Source organism: Callithrix jacchus, chromosome 6 (assembly GCF_049354715.1).
Source record: "Callithrix jacchus isolate 240 chromosome 6, calJac240_pri, whole genome shotgun sequence".
NCBI classification, from domain to species: domain Eukaryota; kingdom Metazoa; phylum Chordata; class Mammalia; order Primates; family Cebidae; genus Callithrix; species Callithrix jacchus.
In genome coordinates this window covers 63,564,671-63,589,119 of record NC_133507.1, presented here as the reverse complement: position 1 = coordinate 63,589,119, position 24,449 = coordinate 63,564,671, and the positions used below count along the sequence as shown (strand labels likewise).

The 24,449-nt window shown below is 33.9% G+C and overlaps 1 protein-coding gene across 6 annotated transcripts in view; it reads right to left on the bottom strand.

The window, feature by feature from the left end:
* SCN1A (sodium voltage-gated channel alpha subunit 1) overlaps nt 1–24,449 on the bottom strand; it is a 129,951-nt gene that overhangs the window by 58,414 nt on the left and 47,088 nt on the right. For all 6 annotated transcript variants that reach the window (XM_054258305.2, XM_054258307.2, XM_054258309.2 and 3 more), the window contains exons 2-5: nt 18,353–18,665; nt 4,186–4,303; nt 2,064–2,154; nt 347–475 (exon numbers count right to left, since the gene is read on the bottom strand). In XM_054258305.2, coding sequence (XP_054114280.1) covers nt 347–475; nt 2,064–2,154; nt 4,186–4,303; nt 18,353–18,616 — 602 coding nt within the window. In that variant the 5' untranslated portion in view covers nt 18,617–18,665. The remainder of the gene's footprint in view (nt 1–346; nt 476–2,063; nt 2,155–4,185; nt 4,304–18,352; nt 18,666–24,449) is intronic.

Below are 24,449 nucleotides of genomic sequence, written 5' to 3'. Positions count from 1 at the left end.
TGGCTGAATTTTTAAATTGATTTTCACAGGTGTATTACAGATATGCTTGTGTTTTGAGATTAGAATGTACATGTTCATATGTGATTGTGTGTGTGTGTAAGAGTTGCATATGTGAAATTTTTGACAGATGCTGTGTGTGAAAATTGTAGTTTTCAACTACTACAAAGCTTTCATGCCATGGTGAAATTCTACTTAGACCTTTGTTGTGCTAAATTGAAAACCAGAGTTTGAATGTATAAATCACACCAAAATATTCCACAAGTAAAGCAAGCCTATTTTTAAACGCATAAGCACTGACAGAAAACCAAAGGATGTTATCTCTTAAAGTTTCAAAAAAGGCACTTACGCAAATGTAATGACAGTGAAATCAAGCCAGTTCCATGGATCCCGAAGGAAAGTAAAATCCTCTAAACAGAATCCCCTTGCAATAATTTTTATAAGTGATTCAAAAGTATATATTCCTGTGAAGGTGTATCTGCAAACAAGCATCCAAAAAAATTTGATGAATTTACAGTGTTTTCTCACAGTATTCCAATTTCTTATCACTCCATCAGTGGAATAGATGAATATTAAAAAAGAAAACTAAGCAGATGGATTTTATTTTCATACAAATAAAAGGTAGTGCTAAATTTAAATTCAACTTCCTAATACACGAAGAGTTGTTTTATAAAGTGTCTTAAGAGCAGTGTGAGAACTATTGTCTGAAATGTCTTGGTATTTACATAAATAAACACAATCTCCTGAGAAATATTTAGCATGTTTATATGATGGAATAGCCAATCAATAATATTGCAGAAGCATGGAATGATTTTCTTTTAGGAAAAAAAAAATCTCAATTTTAATGGTGTTCTAAGAATGAGAGGAAATTGACAAATTAGTATGTCTTATGTCTTCTTTTTCTCCAAGATAGTCAAACTTACTTGGAATAAGGACTTCTTTAAAATCACAGTAAATAATTCTAGGGTTATAAGAAGTAAAAATTTAATTTCGAATAAAATTCTTATTCAGAAACTTACACATTTCCAAAGTTTAAATCTTCTACTCAGAAATTGGGGTGTGAACATGACATAAAATCACAGAAACTAGGGTGACTGAAAACCTGTGGGTCCTTCTATATTAACTTCAAAGTTTTAGAATTTTTTTGTGTATAATATTTATTATTTTCTTCAGAATGTCATTTTTCTTCTTGGCCTCAGCCTATAAGAAAGGAGACACTCCTGGAAATAGGTTGGTGCAAATGTTGCCAACAATTGAAGGTAATGGCAAAAACCACGATTATGTTCACACCAACCTAATACTTTCTGTAGTTGTTACGGGTTGGGTCAGCAGCTGTATAGTAACAGGCATTACATATGGGAAGTGTGGGCAGGTGAGCAGCTATGGGTAGAGTAGCCCAGCTGCAGTTATCACAGATCTGGCCTCTTTGCCTTGAAGGAATCCCCAGAACAGAGAGACCGTCAATATAGTTAGTAATGCTTCTGGTTTCTGAAAGATATACAAAAAGTTTATTTCTGTTAGTTTAGTCTTCAGTCTACTGAATTTTCAAGTTCTACAGATCTGAAACTTTGGATTACTTTTCAGAGTTTGTTGGTGACCACACTTGGAACTGATATTGGCCTCACATGAATTGGATGTGCCTGATAGAAATGAAAACTTTGTCAGGTTCAATATTGTCTTCACATGGCATTTATAACTAATGTCTTTGATTCTTGACTCAAAGAATCTATCTGCAATTTAACTGGAACCAAGGTCTATCACATTGGCTCTTTCCTGCAATTGCTTTGACCACATTTGTTTTGGCTACTGTAGATTTTAAAGAAAAAGGGGTAAATGCCCAAGAGTGGTGGTCTTCTGTCGAACACCAGGTACAGGCGAAAGAGAGATGTAATCAAATTCAATGCCAGTAGGTGGGAGGGCCAATGAGCATTGTCCTCTTGCTGCATAACTTTGTTTAGAAATGGCTTTAATAAAATGCTTTTCAGTTTTATTTTGAGAATACTTTAAGGCACAGTTTCAAAATCTCAAATGTATATCTGTTATTAAAAAATATAAGTTGAACTTACTCTACATTCTTTGTCCAATCAGGAGGGCTACTCATTGTCATAAACACACAGTTTGTCAAAATAGTGCACATAATTAGCATGCTGAATAATGTAGGTTATTGTTAAGGAACACACAAAAGAAAATCCAAATCCAAGTGTTATATTACAAGAAGCTAACATTGAAAAGCTTAGCCAAAACTCAGGGATAAATGCATTGTGGGCAGGTCAACTAATCTCTTTATATTTCAATTTTGTCCATGTGTAAAATGTGGGTAATATCAGTATAAGTTTTTGTTTTAACAACTATTATTAAATCAATATATTCACCTCACAGAGAACTTCAGTAAGAAGACTATTTTTGTGTCACCTGGAGGTGCATCGTTTTTCAGCAGAAAGTATTGACTTGAACTCATTCAGGTGAATAAACTAGTAAATTGTGGAGAAAGTGCACTTATCTGCAATATTGTAATTTCTTAAACACATCTTATCCAACATAGTTCAATGCATGAAAAAAAATTTGTGGTATAAGTAACCGTAATGCTAATTGTTGAGTTGCTCTATTTTGACTGAATTTATACAAGTGCAGCAGCATTGGCTAACATTAAAAGTGAATATGCTTGAAGGTTAGCACTTAACATGATGGAAATGTAATTAAAATTCAACATAGCAAAGTGATGTTGGCCAAGTGACTCAACCTCTCTGTGCCATTGCCTTGTATCTCTTCCTACTTCTCTGTAATGGAGCTAAAAATGTGGTCATTTTGTAATTAATCATTTTGACATGAAGATTACATGAGTTAATATATTGGAAGTATATTGAAAATGCTTGGAACTGTACCTGTAGGTAAATAAATATACTCTAAGTGGTACCTAAAACAAATGAACAGACATAACAGAATTATATAGGTGAAAGGGAACTTAAAAAGCAATTAGTTTTATCACTATATTTTTAGAATCAGAGAAATAAGGCCTAACTAAGCTCTAGAGGAATTAAATAAAGGGCCCAGGCCTAGAATATACGGTTTCTGCACTGATATCCAATATTTGCTCCACTATAGTTTACTGCCAAAGCAAAAATTTTCCATAGCTATAAAAGAAAGTTTTCATCAAATGACCACATGATGGCACTAGGAATACAAACTGGGATAAGGAAACTTCCATAAGGGTAAAAACCCTCATCATATGATTTTTATGTTTCAAATCTTTTAATTTTAGTAATAGCATATTTATACCACTAAGAAACTTCTTGCTATCAGCTTAAAATTAGAATGGCCTTTTAAATTTTAGAATCCTTTAAAAAAAGTAGTATGAGCTTATGATAATTATAATGGTATATTTATAACCATTATTGTCAAAGCTATCAAACAAGATACAATTAGAAATAAATTGTTTTACTAAATTGATCAACAAATGAATCAATTGTGGAGTCCTTTTTAACACCAGTGGAATCATGAAGCCAAATCCCTGAAGACCATTTGGAAATATATGCCAACTTATTTCATTAACTTCCAGAGTCTTTACTAAGCAATCAGTTTTGCATGGCAGCATCATAACTCATGACTTGAATTTGAAATTCAGCCAATATTCCAGTACTTCCTTTACAACAATCATCAGGAAATTTCAAGAATTAACTGAGTACTGGCCAAAGTCTCCTCACATTGTCTGACAAAATATGCTTACTGGTTTATTCTAAGATACACTGACGTGTTTTATATCATAACTATGGAAAAACTCGGGTATGGAGGTAGATTTTTCTGTTATTATATCACTGCTCATTGCAAATGTTATGCCACCACAAATTTTTTATCAAGATGGTAAAGGTAAATATGGCTATCTTACTCTAGATTTGTAGGATTTTATATATATAAGTATTTTTAGAAAGATAACAAAAGTACATAAATCTATATATGTATGTGTGTATGTATACACATATATATGTATATAAAATGTTAAAGAGTGTGCATTTCAGTAATATCTATGTGATTAATCAACTTTAAGAATAAGGCTTATGTGACAAAGATGCAAAATGAGAGTGATGAAAACCATAGAATATGGACATTTCCTAACTTAATTTTACATTTAGCTACAAAGTACTTACAGATTATGTGCAAACAGTTAATATTAATCACTTGAAAAAGGATATGAATGTACCAAAATCTTAATAGCTATTTTCCTAAGAGGATTGAAGGGAGTTAAAATGTACAGGGCAGAGGTGGCACTGAACCGGAAGATGGCCTTCCCTTTATTCAATACTATAAAAGTCTGTAAGACAGGAACACAACATAAAAGTATGAAAGTATAAACTGCTTAATCTCTATTATCTACCTTCTGTTACTTGTCATAATAAATTATTCTAAAGTTAAATGAGCAACCAGCACAATCACAATTTCTAATGTGCACCATGAAAACAAACTGTCACTGGATCTCTTCTTAATTATAGAGGAAATCCAATGATACCACTTACCTTTTACCTGATACTTACCCTCATTTTTATTGTATATAAGACATTTAGCCAAAAGAAGTCATTTATTTTCTGGATATTTTAAATGTCTGAGTTAAATGAAAGTCTTAATTGGATGCACATTTCATTTCTTTCCAAAAAACTTGAGGCATTACAATCTTTTTATAGTGATTTCAGCTTTCCCAATTCAAATATCTCAAAAATTAATCATTCAGTAGAACTGATACTATTTTTGAAGTAAAGATTGTTTTTACCATCTATTCTCATAAAATAAACATTATCACTCTCTTCATAATAGAAAATAAAAACAGCCACCATCAAACCAGCTCTTGAGTTAGATGGATGTAATCCAATAATTGATTTCTAGAGGCCAAGTTCCCTGGAGAGTGTCCGTTGACCAGGAGTGCTAAATTCTGTACTGGGACTTCTGAGTTAGCTGCTATATTGAATTCTAATCCCAATTGACTTCCTACTTTATTCAGTGCTTGCTTATCCCAGAGGAAAAGCTCAAAGCCCCTGAAGAATCCAGGATCCATGAATGTGAATGAAATTCCTTCCAAAAATTTGACTTATTTGAGATCAATTGGCAGTGGGCAGAAAAAAAATTAAAGAAGCAACATGCAAAGGTGTAAAAAACACTCTGACTCAGTGTTTCCCAAGGTGTTTACTTACATTTAGACAGAGCCAGGGAGAAAGCCTTTTTCTCTGTGAAGAACATATCTGGGCAAGGAAATTTTAAGCTTCTTCATTTTAAATTCGCCCATTCTTCAAAAGCTCTCTTTTTTAAGCCTTAGGGTGCATATCTGCACAGATCATGTTATGATATAGCAAGCATAAACTTTATATTTTTTACTAAGAATCTTCAAGAATAATTTATTGTCTATAGTTAGTCTTAGGTCATTAACAGATTTCTACTTTCAGGATTTTCTAAATTTAAGAAAAGCAACCCCACCCTACCCCTCCTTTGATAAATATTTATGGAGTTGCTGTTTGAAAATTAAGCATTTTCTATGTGACATGGATAGAAGTGTCCTGAATTGGCTGTTAAAGTGTGGTCCCCCAATCAGTGCTGGTTGCCATTCCTTCCTGGCCAGTGACAAGGTTAAGTAAAGAAATGGAGAGTCCATGTTTAGAAATTTGTAAAGCAATTTGACCAATTAATGTTGTGTCTGTTTACTTTAATAATAAAAAAGGGGGCGTGTAGTTGTGGGCCTGTTTTTCATTTCAGTTTTCTAGAAATTAATTTTTATTTCATTTTATAGAAGAATAAAGACCTCACCTTCTCAAGAGAGTTTGAGAAGCACTGCTCCAAGTCTCACCTCTGCCTGCATTCCCTCTATCATCTTTGAAGGAGTAGGAGTTCAGAAAACAAACACAACTTTATCACAAAGTCCATTTGAAGGAAGGGAGAATTTCACCTGTGCTTACTAGAGGAACAATCACCTATGTCAGTAATATTAACTGTATTTTTCTGATTCATTCAGGGATTCTGTCCTTGAACGCCATTGAGATCATCATAAAATCTGAACAGACTTGTGCAATGCCTTTGCTGTGGGGAATGTGAACATGTAAGGACAAAGTGAGCTTGTTCAGGACTGAGTATGGTCCACCTTTCAAACCTACTGCATATGCTTCTTTTCCCCCTAAATATGCTGAGTAAGATCTGATAGAAATATTGGGGGCTCAGGTAAGAGAACCAGTAAAATATAACGCAGAATACATATATTTTAAAATAAGAATCTCTTCATTTCAAATAATATTAAAAGCTAATTTTGAAACAAATACTAGTAATACAAAGAGATAATGAGAAAGTAATGACAATCCACAGATGGTCTAAATCGTGGGCTGGAGTGTGAGGATGACCAAGATGGTATTGATTATAGCTCCGTGGATGAGGAAAATAAACAGGCTCATCCTAAGGAGACAGGACCATACTTAGAAGAGAACACCCGCGATGTTGGCTGCTTGGCCACTATTCAACCAAAACCATGAGCAGAGTTAATAAATGATGGAAATAGAAAAGATGGATGAGGAGTGGTAAAGTAAAAGTCAATGCTAGTGAAATAAAAGAAGGAAGAGGGGACAATTTCTGCTTTGAGAACTAAAAAGTAAAGGAGACAAGAAAGATTAGAAACCAAACACAAAATGGTCCAAAAAGGGAGTCTGCCTAGAAGTAAAAAGAGCAGAGTATACTAGACAAAAACGGGGGGAAGCTGGGGACAGAGAGAAATCCGTTAAAGGACACAAAATTACAGCTAAATAGGAGCAATATATTCTAGCTTTCTACACCACTGTAGAATGACTTTGGTTAACCGTAATTTATTATATAGTTCCAAATAGCTAGAAGGAAGATATTGAATGTTCTCAACACAAAAAATGATAAATGTTTGAGATTATGGATATGCTAATTACTCTGACCTGATTTCTATATATCATATGTATTGAAACCACTATATACCTCATGAATATGTGCAATTATAGTGTGGTCAATTAAAAAGATAAGATGAAAGGAGGTATAAAGGGCTGAAACTCAGCAATGCGAGTTTAATGAAACCAAAGCACTTCCAATGCTTATATGTGATTCTAAACCTAAAAGTCCTTTGACATAGAGAAAATTAATACTTCGACACAAAAGTTAAAAACAAATGGGCATACTTGTCAGTTGCTCAAGCCTCAGATAAAAACATTTACCGATTTTACAGTGTATTCCTTTTATTTATTTATAAAATTTAAAGAATGTGTACAAGATTATTTTCAACAAGGTATATATGTGCAATGGGAGAATATTTGCAAGTTGAATTTATAAATGGAATTAGTAAGGTTTTGCTGTATAACTGTGTTTGTTTTACTTTAATTTTTCATAAGACATACTGTTGTGCAAGACATTCCTGCTACCCAGGAAGCTAACAATAAGGCCAACATTAAGGACCATTTTTCATAGGATTTATTCTGTGAGAACTCTGCTTTTCTCAGACTGAACCATACATGCTTATGGACAAACTTTGTAGATGTAGTCTTAAGGTGTTGATGGATTTATTTTAAACAGCCTTCCAAGGAAGCAAATGTACCCAGACTTGTATAGCAACCCAATATGCAGAATTTTAAATATGATAACACTTTCATGTCAGTAAGTTCCATTTGGAATGTCAATTTTATTATTTGAAATTGATCTTATGTTTATTTCCTCATTTGTCTGTATCTTATTTCCTTGTAATTGCTTACATAGCCAAGAAGACAATCATTCAGTTTATAAGTGTTAAGAATTAATAAAATAATACTTGTTTCCAGGCCAGGCCCAGTGGCTCACCCCTTTAATCTCCGCACTTTGGGATGCTGAGGTGGGTGGATCACAAGGTCAAAAGATCAAGACCATTCTGGTCAACATGGTGAAATCCTGTCTCTACTAAAACTATAAAAATTAACTGGGCATGGTGGTGCATGCCTGTAGTCCCTGCTACTCAGGAGGCTGAGACAGGAGAATTGCTTGAACCCAGAAGGCAGAGGTTACAGTGAGCTGAGATCTTGCCACTACACTCCAGCATGACAACAGAGCGAGACTCCATCTCAAGAAAAAAAAAAGATGCTTGTTTCCGAGGACTAGTGGTATTGATGATATGAAAGGGAGGAAGAGCCTGAAGAAAATACTGTTTACTTACAACAAATAAGTAACTCTAGAATTTTCAAATATATAGGCATTTGTCTTCCCACTATACATGTAAGAAAGGGCTCCAAGAGGGAAGAGTTCAGACTAGCTAAGAAATTGCTGTACCTTAAATTGTATTAAAAATTATTACATAGCTTTAAACTAATCAAGATTTATGAACTATTTAATTGGGTGACTTTTTAAAAACATTTTAAAAGAAATGTATTGGTTAGCTTATTATAGTGAAGTAACTTATCCTTTAAATCTAATTAGTTCAACAAAGACTTCATTAATATAACTTATCAAGATAATTTTTACTGCATTAAGTCACTTAAATAAAAAAGAAACAGTTCAAAATTGGTGGTGGAGGAGAAAAGATTTATAGAATAGTATCTAGCTCAAAACAAACCCCTCATTACAACCCAAGGCTTATAGGAACATTGTCATTACTAGCTCCACTTACAAGCACCAAGACTTTGTGGCTTAGTACAACTCAGGCACATCTATGACTATTCTTAATATTTGTCCTTCAGTTCATTTGTTATAGGGCCAAAACAAATGCTTTAATTTCAGTGCTACAAAGAAATAGAACTGTTCAAAATTAATAACATCATTTTAACACATGGATAATTTTCTGCTTCAAAACAAATTTTGAAGCATTGTGACTAAGGTTGCAACTAGATTTTATGTATGAAAAATCACTTTATGGATTTGTTTGCAGGAATGTAATATTCATAAAATAGGGGTTGTTCTAGCTGGTCACTTATGTCTTCATGTACAGGTATCAAATTTATTGAGCACATGTATAATTAGTTGATAATTATGTAAAAGCATTGCAGACATCTAGAAACATGCAAGGACCTAGTTTAGGTCCAATTGTTAATTTCAATTTAAAATACATGTATTAACTGTTTAGTACAATATTTCCCATGCCTTTACAGTCTAAAGAGAAAACAAAGATAGCTAGGTTATGACATCAAGACATTTATAAACTAGGGGATGGCCAACTATTTGCATTAATAGAAGATAATATAGAGGAATTGGCCAGCACTTTCCAATAGAAATATAATGTAAGCTACAGGTATGATTTTAAATTTCCCGAGAGCCACATTAAAAGAAAAACAAAGCAGGGGAAAATAATTTAACAGTGTATTTTTAACCCAACATATCTGAATTATTATCATTTGGGAATAAAATTGCTATGAAAATTACTGAGATATTTTATATATTTTGTATACTAAATCATAGGTCTTTGAAATCTGGACTTACACTTACATATTTCAAATACTCAATAGCTACGCAAGGCTAATTAGTCTCTACTGTATTGGGATTACACTTAAAGCATCAGACCTACACTTAAAGCATCTATTGTTCAACAAGGCCTTCAGCAATCCTTGCCATGTAAAAATAATTTCTGGTTTTAAATAAAAAGCAAGAAGGAAGTTACATAGAAAAATTAGTAGTAACCCTGGTAATTAACAGTTTAATAGTCTGGGAAGCAATATTATGAAAATGTAAGTATGATTTGTTTTGTCTTATGTTAAAAGTGCAAACTCTGGAATCAGATTTCTGGTTCAAAAGCTGACTTTGCTGCCTTTTAGCAATGTGATCCTAAACAGATTACTTAACTGTCTGTGACTCAGACACCTCACTTGAAAACGGAATAAACATTCTTAAGCTCATAGAGGTGATGTGATTCCAATTTAGTTGGTCAGATTTTGATACCTAGTTTTTATACTTTAAATAAGTAACCCAGATGATTCTGGCATAGCAAGGCTGTGAATCTGTTTTTGTTACTTAATGGCTATTAAAAAATCACAAGCCATTCCCCAAATTATCAATGATTATGTTGTATATGTGGGTTGAAATCTTGCCCCTTGATCTAACTGCATAGTTACTAAGAAAATAATCATGTTATGATTTGGTAGAAATTGCTATTTATGAAAATATACTGGTTATTATTTAGTAATCTTTTCTTGTTTCTGGCTTTATAGAAAGTGATTTGTTTACATTTTTTTTTCCCAGGATAGACACTGTATTTACCAAGCCATGATTTTCCAGTTTCTTTTTCTCACTTAAATATAGCCATTATCTTAACCTTTATTTCCTCTAGGGGCCATATTCCTCAAAGTACATAAACATAAGCTCTAACTTTGTGTTTCAGTTAAACATTATGGAAATATTGCCAAATAACAGGACTGGCTCCAAATTTATTGCACTTTCCTACTCTTAAAGTTAATCTGCTGGCAAAGACAAGAAATAACACAGGAAGGTGAGCTATCATGATGAACAATACACAACATGTGGAATGTAACTACTGGTTGATTAAATTTATCCTTTAGCCTCGAAGTTTAAAACAGACAATTTTCAACTTGTACATGAGTTGCGCTCCAAAAATGCATTTGGAAGTCAATTGTTTGGAACTTTGAACATATATTCCCACAAATACACATATATTACTAGATGCCTGAGTCTATCAAACTGTTAATGAAGTACAATTCTGAATTAATGGCACTGCAAAACTTTATCACTATGTATTAAGAAAGTGTTACTCTGAAAATGGCAGGGTTTTCTCCTTGAAATAGCCCTGGCAGTCAGACCAGGGAAATTATCTGGCTCTAGCTCCTACCCAGAAGTGGTATTAACTTTTTCATAGCTCTAAGCTGCTAGCTTAGGAAGAGGGTCCAGCATGAAGGGGCAGAAGGAAAGCCATGTGGCAAGAGGAGAGATGCTTCAAAGTTTTGGGTGTGAAGAGCAACATAGATGGTCAAGAGATTCCATTAGTATAATACAATACCTAACTCCGGGGACATTTCTTATGCTGGACCAATTCCATGGTATATAATTTTTTTCCCAAGGACTTTAAAATGGTCTCACCTACTTCCCTTTGTATTTATCATAGCCTGTGAGTTCAAGCCAAGATCTTCTTCCTTTTCTGGCTCAGTGGGGGATGACAAGTTTTCGTGCAGATTTTCTACCTGACGCTGAAGAGAGCATGCCATACTTAATATTTTTTCTCTCCTCATCTCATTCAGTTTTTCCCTTTCTACCAGGGATAGGAAGACTGAAGAACAACCTATGCCACTTCCTACATGTGGCCCACCAAGCATTGAAATTAGCCTTCACTTAATGACAGATGTGGTCCTTAAACCACAGATTACAAACTAAAATACCCACCGAGGCTAAGTGACATTAGGTACCTGACAATTTCAGGCATATAAGTCATTGATGCCTGAAATGATATTCCAAGAGAAATCCTTACATAAATAATTTTATGTGTGTATGCAATATCTTCTGATTTATAAATGCCAGAAAATAATTCAAAAATTATAAATAATAATGTTAGTTTAATAAAACATGTCTGTTGACTCCATGCCTCATAGTCAGTTTTTAAAAGTTTTTGCCATAAGCTCACACAAAAGAGAAGAATTTGTACCTAAAGAAGAGCCCATAAAATTGCTTGTTCCTATGCTTTAGCTGGGTGGGATGAGGGAGGGTTGGAGCCAGTGGAGGAGATAATGCTGCAGAAGCTGCCTAGCTAGAAAGTGCCTAGCTAGGCTTTTGTCAGCCAAGGCTGCAGAGTCTTCAACCTCTTCTCCAGCAGAGAGAAGAAACTATAACCATAAGGAAAAAGAATAAAATCTGGAGCTGAAACATTTTTTAGCCATATGTCATCAGTATGTACATTCCCTGGATCTGCTACACTTTTATATGGTCAGTTAATTTTTTTTTTGGTTGGAAAGAACATATTTGAGTCTAGCTTGATTACAAGCTTGTTGTGTGAGAACTATGAGCAAATTATTCCCCTCAATTTCTCCATCTCAGAGGAGAAGATTATACTAATACTAATCTCAGGGATTGTTTTGAGGATGACGTGAAATAAAACATGTCAATGCCCTTTGTGAATTCTAAAATGCCAATAAAAATATAAGGATTAAAATACTTAAAATGTGTCTCTGTATTCTAACTCTTAAATATACACATATAAGAACACTTCTGTTTCTCCAAGCGTGGACAATTTTCGTATTGGAATTTTTAGGTTCAACATCTTTCTTCTCAAACTTCCTATCTAAGAAAACAAGGGCATCAGCTTCCTTCTGTCTGACGCCTAAACATCACACCTCCAAAACCAATTCTGAGTCTCTCCATTATTCTCCATCTCCATTGCCAAATTGCTAGACCAAGCATAAAACTCCTAAATTTCTCCATAGAGAAGCTGAGTGATTTTTAACAATGTAAAGTGAACCATGTTACTCCTGTACTCAAATACTTGTTGGGAATTCATTTTGTTTGAAGATAGCCTTCAAATTCTTTAAGTTTGTACTGAAAGATGCCCTTTACCTAGCCCCAGGTCTACCTCCCCACCCTCACCTTATTCCTTTCTTAAGTATTACCGGTCAACTTGATTATATGTCGTCTTCTATGCTGTTCTCTTTCATTGGAAGATTCTCCTTTCCCTTCTCCCTATTAGCTTTCAGATCCCAATTTAAATGCCATTTCCTTACAGAGGCACACAATTTAAAGTTCCTGAATTGATTCTCTTTGAAAATAGGCGCTTATTACCCTATTGGAATTTAGTGGGAAAGAAATTTTCTAATTATTTTAGAAGCTAATTTAGATCACTGAGTGTCTGAGATTTTAGTTTTTACAAAGGCAGGAAATGGACAAATGGTGAAGTGACCAGTAAGGGTTTGGGAAATACTGCCAGCCTAAGAGACAGGAATCACATCTTGCAAAATGGCCTGAGCAGGAAACAGGAAGAACAGCTATAGGCTTATTTAGATTCTATCACTGACTTCTCTTTTCCACTGCTGTGATTCCTGCTATGACAGCAAAACCAAACTAGCATGGCAATGGGCCATGAAAACTCACTGGTCTAGTTTTAAAACTAGTCTCTGTTACTAAATAGTTTTGTGATTTTTGGCAAATTATTTAAATTCAGTTTTATTATTTTTAAATAAAGACAAGATCTATCTTGAAAGGACATGATACGTGGATTAAATAAGAACAGTAATTGTCCTGATATTATATATTATATATAGCATGTAGAGTACATAGTTGTTTTTCTTTTTTTGCCTGCTTAGGACATGTTTTCTAACAGTTCCTATTCTCTTCCTTTTGGAGAAAACCTCTGCCCCACTGTCTGCCTGTGTGGCTTGGTAGAGCTGACCCCATCCCTTGGCACACAGGACAGCATGTGGTAGAGACCATCTCATATGAAGGAGACCATCACATACTGCTGACCAAAGTGAGTGGTTCAGAGGAGGCTATGTGATCTAATTAGAACCAATTCTAGGACTTCGACTTCTGCTAGAGCTTTTGAAGAAAACATGATCCCCCTTTTTTTGCGGGGGGCGGGGGCAGGCAGAGGGCAGTGCTTACGAGGCTGTAGGATGCAAGGTTAGCACCACTGGGGGCTTTCTTCCATCTTGTGGAAGAGCCAGACTGCAAATGAAGCCAGCATAGGTGAAAGCAGAGCTAATCATGGAAAAGGACTGCCCTCATGATATCATTTGAGGTACTGGATATTTTGGCATTAAAACCAGATTCACTAGACACTTTTCCTTTATTTTTCCCCAAAGGTTGTTTCTATTGGGTTTTGGTCACTTTCAATGGAAGGATTTCCTATTGATGAGGCAGATACTCAAAAAATGCTAACTATCATTTTATTTATCAACATCACCATTTTGGGACTGTTGCTGAGAGAGAGATGGGGAGTGACAAAGGAACAAGAAGCACAAGGAGGAAATAGTTACATAGGGAGGAGAAAGACTGGGAAGTCAACCACAGAGCCATGGATGTAAGGGAGAGTCTGGGTGACTTGTAGTTCTAGAGGAGCTGATGATACACAAAGAACAACTACACACTGGAGACTGCTCACATGACAATTTGTAGAATTATAAGCCTTTAATAATCATCTACTTTTCTGATTTTCTATCAATTACTCTTGCAAGAAAAACTCCATAATTGCAATTAAAAATAAAACAAACTCTCTTCACCCAACTTAACAGCTAAAAACTCCTGTGTCAGTGATAGACCAGACATGAATTTGAAACCACAAATTCATATGTGACTCCTCATGCAGCCCAATAAAGAGAGAGTGTGCATCTTTTTTGGACAGCTGATAGAAAGAGAGAATAAGTTGCTTTTAAATGGTCCATAAGACTTTTAAAAAATGAATATATTTTTGCACTCCATAATTAACAAACATCCATTTTTACTACAGATCTAAAATAGCTCATTCTATTTCAAGTAAACTGTCACATTGTTAAAATGATATTTTCTTCTATGGTAATAATGAGTCATCTGTAATTTTAACGAGAACATAAGAAGGAAGACATTTTCTGTAATAAAGAGTGAGTAAAGAATTTGCATGTAGAGCCAAATGGTACAAAATCAACCCCAGCTATCAAAGGAAACTGAAAAAAAGTCCCATGATGGGAACAAAGGTGTATCACAAGCTAAAATATGCCTTCATATACAGGTAAAGTAAATAAACAAACAAAGGGAACCCAATCTGGAATCATGTTTTAAAGAACACTGAGTCAGAGCTTACATGATATGAAAAATACTGTCATTGTATTATGACAGCATTTTTACCCCTGAGTTTTTAACCTGGAACTCTGAAGGCTTAAAACATCTGGGGGTCTAAAAGCCTTCTAATGCTTCTGTGCATCAGGAATGCTCATGATATGATCGCTACTGTTTCTTCGGTTACTACTACAACATTACTGAACATGGATTAAACTACTTTAACCATTTTAGTAAAATATTTGAACATTACATAATTTGTACATCTTAAACTGGGACAAAGAGGATAAAAATATGTGGGCATATGCCATTGGAAAATACACCCTCAGCAGTGACATTTTTATAAGCTCACTGACATTGCCTTCATAAAAGATCACAGAGAGCTTCAGTGTGGTGGTTGTGTTGTTTTTATTTGCATAAATTCCGTGCATGTACACTACTGCACTTTAACCTAAAACACAATGTAAGGAATGGATTCTGCAAATACTTTTATAGTTGGGTTGCTTTGTTTATTCTATATATTGTTAAGAAAGAAACCAGAATCTTTGTATACAGATTCAAATGACACATTAACTATTGTACTAGAGTTCAACTTTAGGGAAATCACTAGTCTAACTGCATATTCCATTTCACTCAGCCAAACCTAATCCACACATGTAATATCAGCATTAGTGAAAAATCTCATCCTAAGAAACATTTTCTCTGGTGACATTTCCACTATTTGACCATTTAGCTGTGTCAAGAGTACTTTGTATGTGTACTGCATTGTTTTAATGAAGATCACCCAGCCAATGTCAGATAACCCAGTCACTAAAATAAAATTAGTCATATTGAAAGAAATATTCATTCTTTTTAAAAGGTTCTGATTTTGCTAAGCATTCCAATTTTAGTCAGAGCAAATTAATTCGAGTTTAAGAATATTCTTTAGTATTGAAACAATCCAATTACAAAAGAAAATCAAAGACACAGAAAAAAGTGTACAGGCAACTTATAAAAGTCTTAAGACATAAAAATGCAGAAGAAGGAAATTTCAAACACATAACTCAATCATGTATTCTACACACCCCATATTAGTTTTCAAGGATTTCCGCCCTGCAAAATGCTTCGTTTGACTTGCTGTTGAATGACTTACATTTGAAGATTTGCTTGGTGTCAGCTCAATGTGAAAACCATGAATATACCTTACCTTGGGGAATACGCTTTCCTGATAACAATATTCCTCTTATCAGGTTGTTCTACTTGCACACTGTGATTTGTTCCAAAATGCCAAAATGCTTTTCTTTCCTCATACCATGTGCATTTGAAGATAAGGACAGAAGATGTTAAGAGCAAGTTTAGACATGAGCCCAACAAAGTTTATAAGGGTTTCCTCCACGCAGGACTCTGGCTGTCACTTCATCAGAGTTGGTCTTTCACCCTCAGTTATAAGACATTTCTTTTAAGTATTTTGAAAATGTTTGCACAATTTTGTTTTGTCTTTATATCTTTTGTTATATATAATTCATTATAAAGCAATTATGGACTGTTTTGATTGGGGATATCCCCTTGAGACAATCACTTTTATCATTCTGAAAGCTCTTTAATTAAAAAAAAGATTGATTGGATGTTCTGGTTTTCAGATGAAGAATGTTTACCTTTGTCAACATGCATTAGTTTGGTCTTTCTCAAAACATTCATTCATTGTTTTACACATAAGCACACAGCATAAAAGCAGAGATACTAAATTTCTTCCCTGTTTGATTAAGGGTTAGATTCTGGGTGGCTTTAACCATATTTAGTTGCTGTTTGCTACCAAAAAGGTGAGGACCTGGTGTCTGGGGGTAGGAAAACGCCTGGTGAGAATGGAGCCCACTAACACATCCCAAGAACAGCCTCTGAATAGACTGGAAGCATCCAATGGCTAAAAATACAGTAACATACTCTATGATATAAATGAATTTCTGCCTGGAGCAAATCAGAGTCTTTGCTTCAATACTAGTCACTTTAAATGAGTTAAAATGTTTAAACAATTGGATTATGGGCATTTTTACTTTTCTTATACAAACAAAGTCCTCATAGTTTGCTTAATTTGGGCTTTGGCTTTTTATATATATTAATTTCCAAAAAACTGATTTAATAATAAAGTTCAACTTTTCTTATAACTTAAATGGCAGTTATAAGATTAATAATCTCTTCCCAACTAAGATTTGACAATATGGTATTGAAAAGTAAAATTAGAAGAAAAATGAAATACAGGGAACAGGATCCATCTCTTCCTCTACTGTAAAATGAATAGACTAGTTTTTAATAAGGGAAAATGTGTTATACTTAAACTGACTATATCCTGAACAGTTAAAAAAAATCTGAACTTAAGGCTAGTCATCCTTCTGTGAGGCTGTTGTCTCTGAAACTATAGTTGCCAATCAGAAGTGATTTCTAAAACTGCCTCAAATCCACATATTACAAATGCCAAACTGTTGCCTGCATTTGACAAGAACTAACTTCAGACAGAACTGGGCCAGAAACAAAGAGTCCCTAAAAGTCTAAGGTGTATTTTAATATTCATGTCCAACAAAAAATTTATTTGTGCCCTACCTTTCCACTAAGATTCACAAATGCATTGTGTCAGGTGAAAAAGAAAAATGTTACAAATCACCTAAAGTCATACATTTAGTTTAAAATCAACAAAACTATATTTTAAAAATGTTTTTATGCTTTTCTTTTTGGTTTGGTGAAAAGATGGTCAAAATGAAAAGTTGGATGCTTAATATAAGGTATTCGTTTCAAACACGGATACAAAGAAAAGCACGCATTCAAATATTGTTTATAGGTTCTTCAGATTATGACATATTTGTTAATTCTTACCAATATTAATACATTAACACCAAAAGATTAAATAACTTGTAAAATTCTAGTTTCTGTAAAAATGTTATTTTACAGGTAAAAAAAATTTCTTCAGGAAATTACTTGATTTATTGTTTATAATGTGACATGGAAATTGCAAACCCCGTGGCATCAAACTTTGCTTCACAAAAAATTAGTACTAATATTTTCTGTAGCCTTTATAACTCATATGATTTTGAGTTTTCCAAGTATTTCCAAGTACAGAAAGTCCAGAAGATTGCATAGTAAATCTAATCTGTGGAGAGAATGTGTCAATTTGTTAAATTAGCTGCCTATAATTTACTTTTTTTTTTTTTTTTTAATGGAGTCTCACTCTGTCGCCAGGCTGGAGTGCAGTGGCATGATCTTGGCTCACTGCAACCTCCTCCTCCCAGGTTCAAGCGACTCCCCTGCCTCAGCATCCCAAGTAGCTGGGACTACAGGCACATGCCACCATGCCCGGCTAATATTTTGTATTTTAGTAGAGACAGGGTTTCACCATGTTGCCCAGGATGGTCTCGATCTCCTGACATCGTGATCCACCACCTCCGCCTCCCAAAGTGCTGGGATTACAGGCTTGAGCCACCGCGCCCGGCCTCTTTTTATTTGTCATTGTGCATTTGGAGCAGTTGCATATGCTATGATATAATCAATTCATTTTCCATGTATATGCATAAACCACACACAAATGTGTTTCATTTCTTAAACAGTATACTTAAGATTTTGTGCTAATTTGGCATGTGTTTGTGCTACAACAGTCCAAGGAATGCAGCAGGCAATTAGCAGCAAAATATGCTTGATAAAAAACACTCACTTTCTTATTGATATAGTAGGGGTCCAGGTCCTCCAGGGGTTCTGACACCATCTCTGGAGGAATGTCTCCATAAATAAATGGAAGGTTCTTTCCAGCTTCCAAGTCACTATTTGGCTTTGGGCCATTTTCATCATCATCTTTTTTGTCTGGTTTGGGATTCTTAGCCTTCTCTTCTGCAATGCGTCTTTCAATAGCCGCAAGAGATTCTCTGGTGAAGAAGTTGAAGCTGTCAGGTCCTGGTGGTACAAGCACTGTTTGCTCCATCTTGTCATCCTGCACATTTTAATTACCATTTACTCTGCATATGAAATTCCTGAAATAAAAGGAATACAGATATTTTAAAGAGCAGATTAAGAGATATTGATATAAATAAATTCTTGTCGTGAAACATGAGGTAGAGGATTTAAATTTTTCTTTTCTTCTTAAATTGAAAGATAATTTCTAAAAAAAAAATGTTTAACAAAACCAGTTTCCATGTCGAGTTTTGTTAAGCATCCCATATTTATTAATTCTTGTGCTATCCTGATTCAGGAACTGGGCCATGAGTTTTAAAGGTGGTTCCAATATGGCCTTAACCAAAGTAGATTAGGCTAATTACCACTATTGCACCAATGAGCTATTCAGTCTGTGACACCCCTAGAAGATGGAGACTGTGTCTATAAAGACAAAGGAAAGCTCATTCAACAAGGATGAGGTGAAAAGAAATTTTCTCTGAGAGGACTTAAAATCTTATCCTCTAGGCTTGACAAGTGATTACTGGACAAGAGGGTCAGGATAGTATGCAGTGACCAAACTTAGTGACCAATCAGTTAGTTACTGCTGTCCTGACTGGGCTTTAAACTCTTCTAAGACTTAAGACATCTGGAACTATGGCCTCCTCACTTCATTTGCCATGTGTGATTGGCTTACTTGAATGCAAAGAAAAAGACAGTCTGCAGTTGGACAAATGCCATTTATGTGAGTAAGGAGAGAAAAACTAGTCTGGAAAGAAATTACTAGATTGAGGTGGGGGTGGAAGAAGACAACTGTAGGTGCAGGAGAGACAGCAGGATTCTCCTATTTCAAGAAAAATGATCAGACAGAAGACACGGTGCCATAAACTCAATAGAAACTAAAGTGGTTTTCTTAACTGAAGCAATAAAGAATTCTCGCTGATTCTATAGTCCTATAGTGCTAAACCTATTATGAAGGCCTGAGGCAAAACCCTCAACTCCATACAGCAGAGTCAGACCTGATCTGATGCCAGATGCCAAATCCCAAATGTATTGTTTTAAGGCATATTTAATAGGAACTCACATTTTACAGATCTTTCCCAGCGAAAACATCCCAGAGCCCAAGCTACTGCTTGGGCATGAATTTTATTTGGAGACTGCATTAACTCATTAAGGTCAGCAAGCTATGGTACAGTTCATTACAGCTTTGGTGTATATGACCTGCAATAATAAAATTGCAGGCATAATTATTTTGTAAGGAATCCTACAGGGACCTCAAATTTCAAGGAGGTTCTCATGGCTGTGAAAACCATGTTTTTCAGAATGGATAATCAAAAGAAGGGAGAATTCAAGTTTAAATTTGTACCCTCAGTCTATTAAGTGAAGTTCTCAGAGGTTCTTACAACTTAAGCCACAGTTACTTAGGACCTGGAAGAGTAGGTTGCCTGTAAATTAATGAAAGCTGAATGTTCTGTCTACAAACTCTGGTTCCCCTCTACGTCATCAGGAATATACTAACATTTATTTTTTTGCAAATGAAAGTTTAGTTATTTAACAAATACAGTATCTTTTTCAAAAAGAAAATAAAATATTTTGATACATATGTGTATATATATATATATATAGTTTTTATTTTTAAATAGCTTTATTATAGAAAATATATGTAAATTATATAAATGCAAGCATTTAAAAGAAAATGTGGTATAATGTCTCCTTTTTACCTCGTTTCCCCAGGCTCAATTCCCCTTCCTAGAGGCTACCACTGCTACCTATCTCCCGTATATTTTTTCCAGATATGTAATAGGTATATGCTAGAACTTGACTGTATGCACACATATTCTACTTTAAAATACTTATAAAAACAGAATTTTATTATACAAACTGTTTTATACCAGCATTTTTTACTTAAAACATATATTAGAGCTCATTCATCTTAATTTTTATAGATTTGACTCATACCTATTACTGGCTACTCGGTTTTCCATTGCATGTTGTATGCTATAATTTATTGAACCAATTCTCTGAATGTGAGTATTTGGATTGTTTCCAAGCTAATAAATAAAGTTCCAATTAATACATTTTATGCACATACTTTCAAATAATTGTGGATATATTTATAAAATTAATTTTTAAAGTTAGACTTGTCTTTGCAAAGAATGAATCTTTAATTGTGATAGTTAATGCAAAACTACTCTCTATGGCGTTTATATGAACTTATTCTCCTGACAGCAATATAATAGAGTGCCTATTTATTCTCATCAATATAATGTGTAATCATATTTTTGATATTTCCAATCTGACAGGGACAAAGATGAGAACATACTACAGTTTTAATTTGCATTTGTCTTATTATGAGAAAAGTGGAAAATATTTTTCATGTACTTAAGGATTATTTTTAATTTTCTTTCCTACAACTGTCTATTTAAAGAACAGCCCATTTTTTATTTTTTCAATCTATAGTATCTTTTAAGACAAAATATTAACCACTTGATTTTTTTGATGTGTGATGTTTTAAAAATACATGTTTTTTGACTTCATGGTACTTTGTGCTACAGATTTTAAAAGATTTAATTTAAAATGTTAACATTTTCATGTGATTTTCTAATTCTTCTTTGGCTTCTGGATAATGCTTAGAAAGGCATCCAGAGGGATGGGCATTAAGGGGTAGGAGAAAGAATATGAAATATGTTCATACACACGCATCTATATCACTTTTTCTTCTGGTATTTTTAGTATTTTGATGGTTTAATGAATTAAAATATTTTATCTATTTTGAATTTATATTCTATGTGGAGTGAGGTAGAGATAAAAAATAACTAAATAAACTAAATACTTTGGATAAGAGTATTCAATATATCAAAGACACTAGTTCTTCCCAACTTGAACTAAAGATTTATTTCAATCTCTGTCAAAATCCCAGCAGTTAATTTGTGGATATTGATGAACTGATTTTAAAGTTTATTTTGAAAGGCAAAAAACCCAAAAGAGCCAACACAATGTTGAAGAAGAACAAAGTTGGAGGACTAACACTAACCAAACTTTAAGACTTACTATAAAGCTGCAGTAATCAATACAGTATGGTATTGACATAAATGGATCAGATAATGGTAATCAATACAGTATGGTATTGACATAATATATAATACAATACGGTAATCAATACAGTATGGTATTGACATAATGGATCAATGGAACAGGATAGAGAGTGTAGAAGAAGACCCACATAATTACAGCCAACTGATCTTTGATAAAGAAGTAAGGTAGTAAAACAAAGAAAAGATAGCCTTTTCAACAAGTATTGCTGGAAGAACAAGACATCCAAATGCAAAAAAGTAAACCTAGAAATACAGACCTTACAACTTTCACAAAAATTAACTCAAAATGGATCACAAACCTAAATGTAAAATGCAGAACTAAAAAACACCTAGAAGATATTATTGGAGAAAATCTAGTTGAGTCTAAATTTGTTGATAACTTTTTACTTCTCTGTTTCCCTGGGAACTGCCTCATCTTCATATTTGAGTTCTGGAATATTTCTGGTTATAATCTCAGTGCTGTATATTTGTTTCTAGTTTTCCAGGAATGGTGGTGAGGAGGAGTTGTGCCAGCTTGCAACTTCCTTGCCATTTTGGAATCAGAACTCAGGTGATGACTTTTTAGATATAACACCAAAGGTATGATGAGAAAAAAAGAATTGACAAACTGGACATCATTAAAATGAAAAACTTTTCCCCTGTGAAAGACAGTTTCAAAAGAATGAGAAGGCAAGCCACATACTGTGAAAAAAATCTTTGCAAAAGATATGTCTGATAAAGGACTGTTATCCCAAACATACAACAAATTCTTAAAACTCAGCAATAAGAAAATGAACAATCTGAGTAAAAAATGGGCCAAAGACCTGAACAGACACTTCACCAAAAAAGACGCACAGAGGGCAAATAAGCATATGAGAAGATGCTCCATATTATATGTCACAAGTGAAATGCAAATTAAAATAATTAGATACCACTGCACACCCATTAGAATGGTCAACGTCCAGAAATCTGACATTAAACGCTGATGAGGATATGGAGCAATACAAGCTCACATTCATTGCTAGTGGGCAGGCAAAATGGCATAGCAACTTGGAAGACATTTTGGCAGTTACTTAAAAACCAAACACACTCTTACCATATGATCCAGCAATTTCATACCTTAGTATTTAACCCAAAGGAATTGAAAACTTACATCCACACAAAATTCTGCACACGGATGTATACAGCAGCTTTATTCATAATTGCACAAACCTGGAAGCAACCAAGATTTCCTTCAGTAGGTGAATGGATAAATAACCTGTGGTACATCTAGACAATGGAATATTACTCAGCATTAAAATAAATGAGACATTGAGCCATGAAAAAATATGGAGAAACTTTAAATACGTATTACTAATTGAAAGAAGCAATCTAAAATGGACATATGGCATGACTCCAACTATACGACATTCTGGAAAAGACCAAACTATGGAGACAATAAAAAGATCAGTGATTGCCAGGGCAGTGATAATACTTTGCATCACACTCTAATAGTGGAAACATGTCATTATACATTTGCCTAAACTCATAAAAGGTACAATACCAAGATTGAATTCTAATGTAAACTATGGACTTTGGGTGATTATGATATAGCAATGTGAGTTCATCAACTATAACTATATACAATATCTAACCACTTTCTTTAAAATAGCTTTTGCATTAATGAGGACTTTGATTCTAATGTATATAACAATCATTATGATATACCTACATGCAGTATAGGTATATTTAAACTGCATTTTGTTTATTAATTTAGGGAAAAATAATTTTCCCCAAAGTAATTTTCTTCCATTGGATTTTTTCTCTTCTAAATAGATTATTTTTACAGCAGTACATATGTGCTACTCTGAGGCAGAATACTGACAGTGGGGGAGGCTCTGCATGTGTAGAGGAAAGGGAAACTGTATTTTTGGCTTAATTTTGCTGTGAACCTGAAACTATGGCAAAACTAGTCTATCTTGAGGAGAAAAAGTACAATGAAAGAAATGTTTCTAAATACAATGTAAGCATTTTTAAAAGCTTTGAAAAAACCAAAAAATAAATATAAGTTTATGGAAAGGGATATCCTGTTATTAGAGAGGAATGCAATATCATAAAGATATTAAGATTCCCTAAACTAATACATTAAATACAATGTTGAAAAATAATCACAAAATTCATATGACTAGAAAAATCTATTTGAAACTTCATATGGAAAAATAAGCAAATAAGAATAACCAGAAAAGTCTTAAAATGAATTTTGCTTTCAAGATCCTCACTGATACAAGAGCTATTTAAAAGAGAGTGTTTAAAATTTCAGAATGATAGATTGTCCTTCTAATTTTTAAATATATGTTCAGTTTTATTACATTATGATCTGATAAGGTAGTTTGTACCATTTAAGTTTCTTGGTATTTGTTGTGATTTCTTTCTATCCTAATAGAGATTATTTTTAATGACTTTTCTAAGAACATTAAAAAGAAACACATTCTTTGTTTTAAAGCAGTAGAGTTCAGTATATCTCAATTATATTGATATTATCTCTTATCTTATGTAGACCTCCTATATCTGTATATATATTTATTCTACTTAATTGTTCCTAGTTGAGAGAGGTGAATTAATGTCTATTTTTAATGTGTTTTTAGTTATTGTGGTTTCTGTCATTTTTGTTCTATAAATTCCAATGCTGTGTTATTTGATGTGTAGATAGCACTTATGTTATCTTTGGATCCTTGGAGTGAATTGAACCCCATACTTCTTTAAATGGCCTTTGTTTATCTCACTATAGTTTCTTCCCTTTAAAGAAAACTTTGGCTTATAGCATGCAATGAC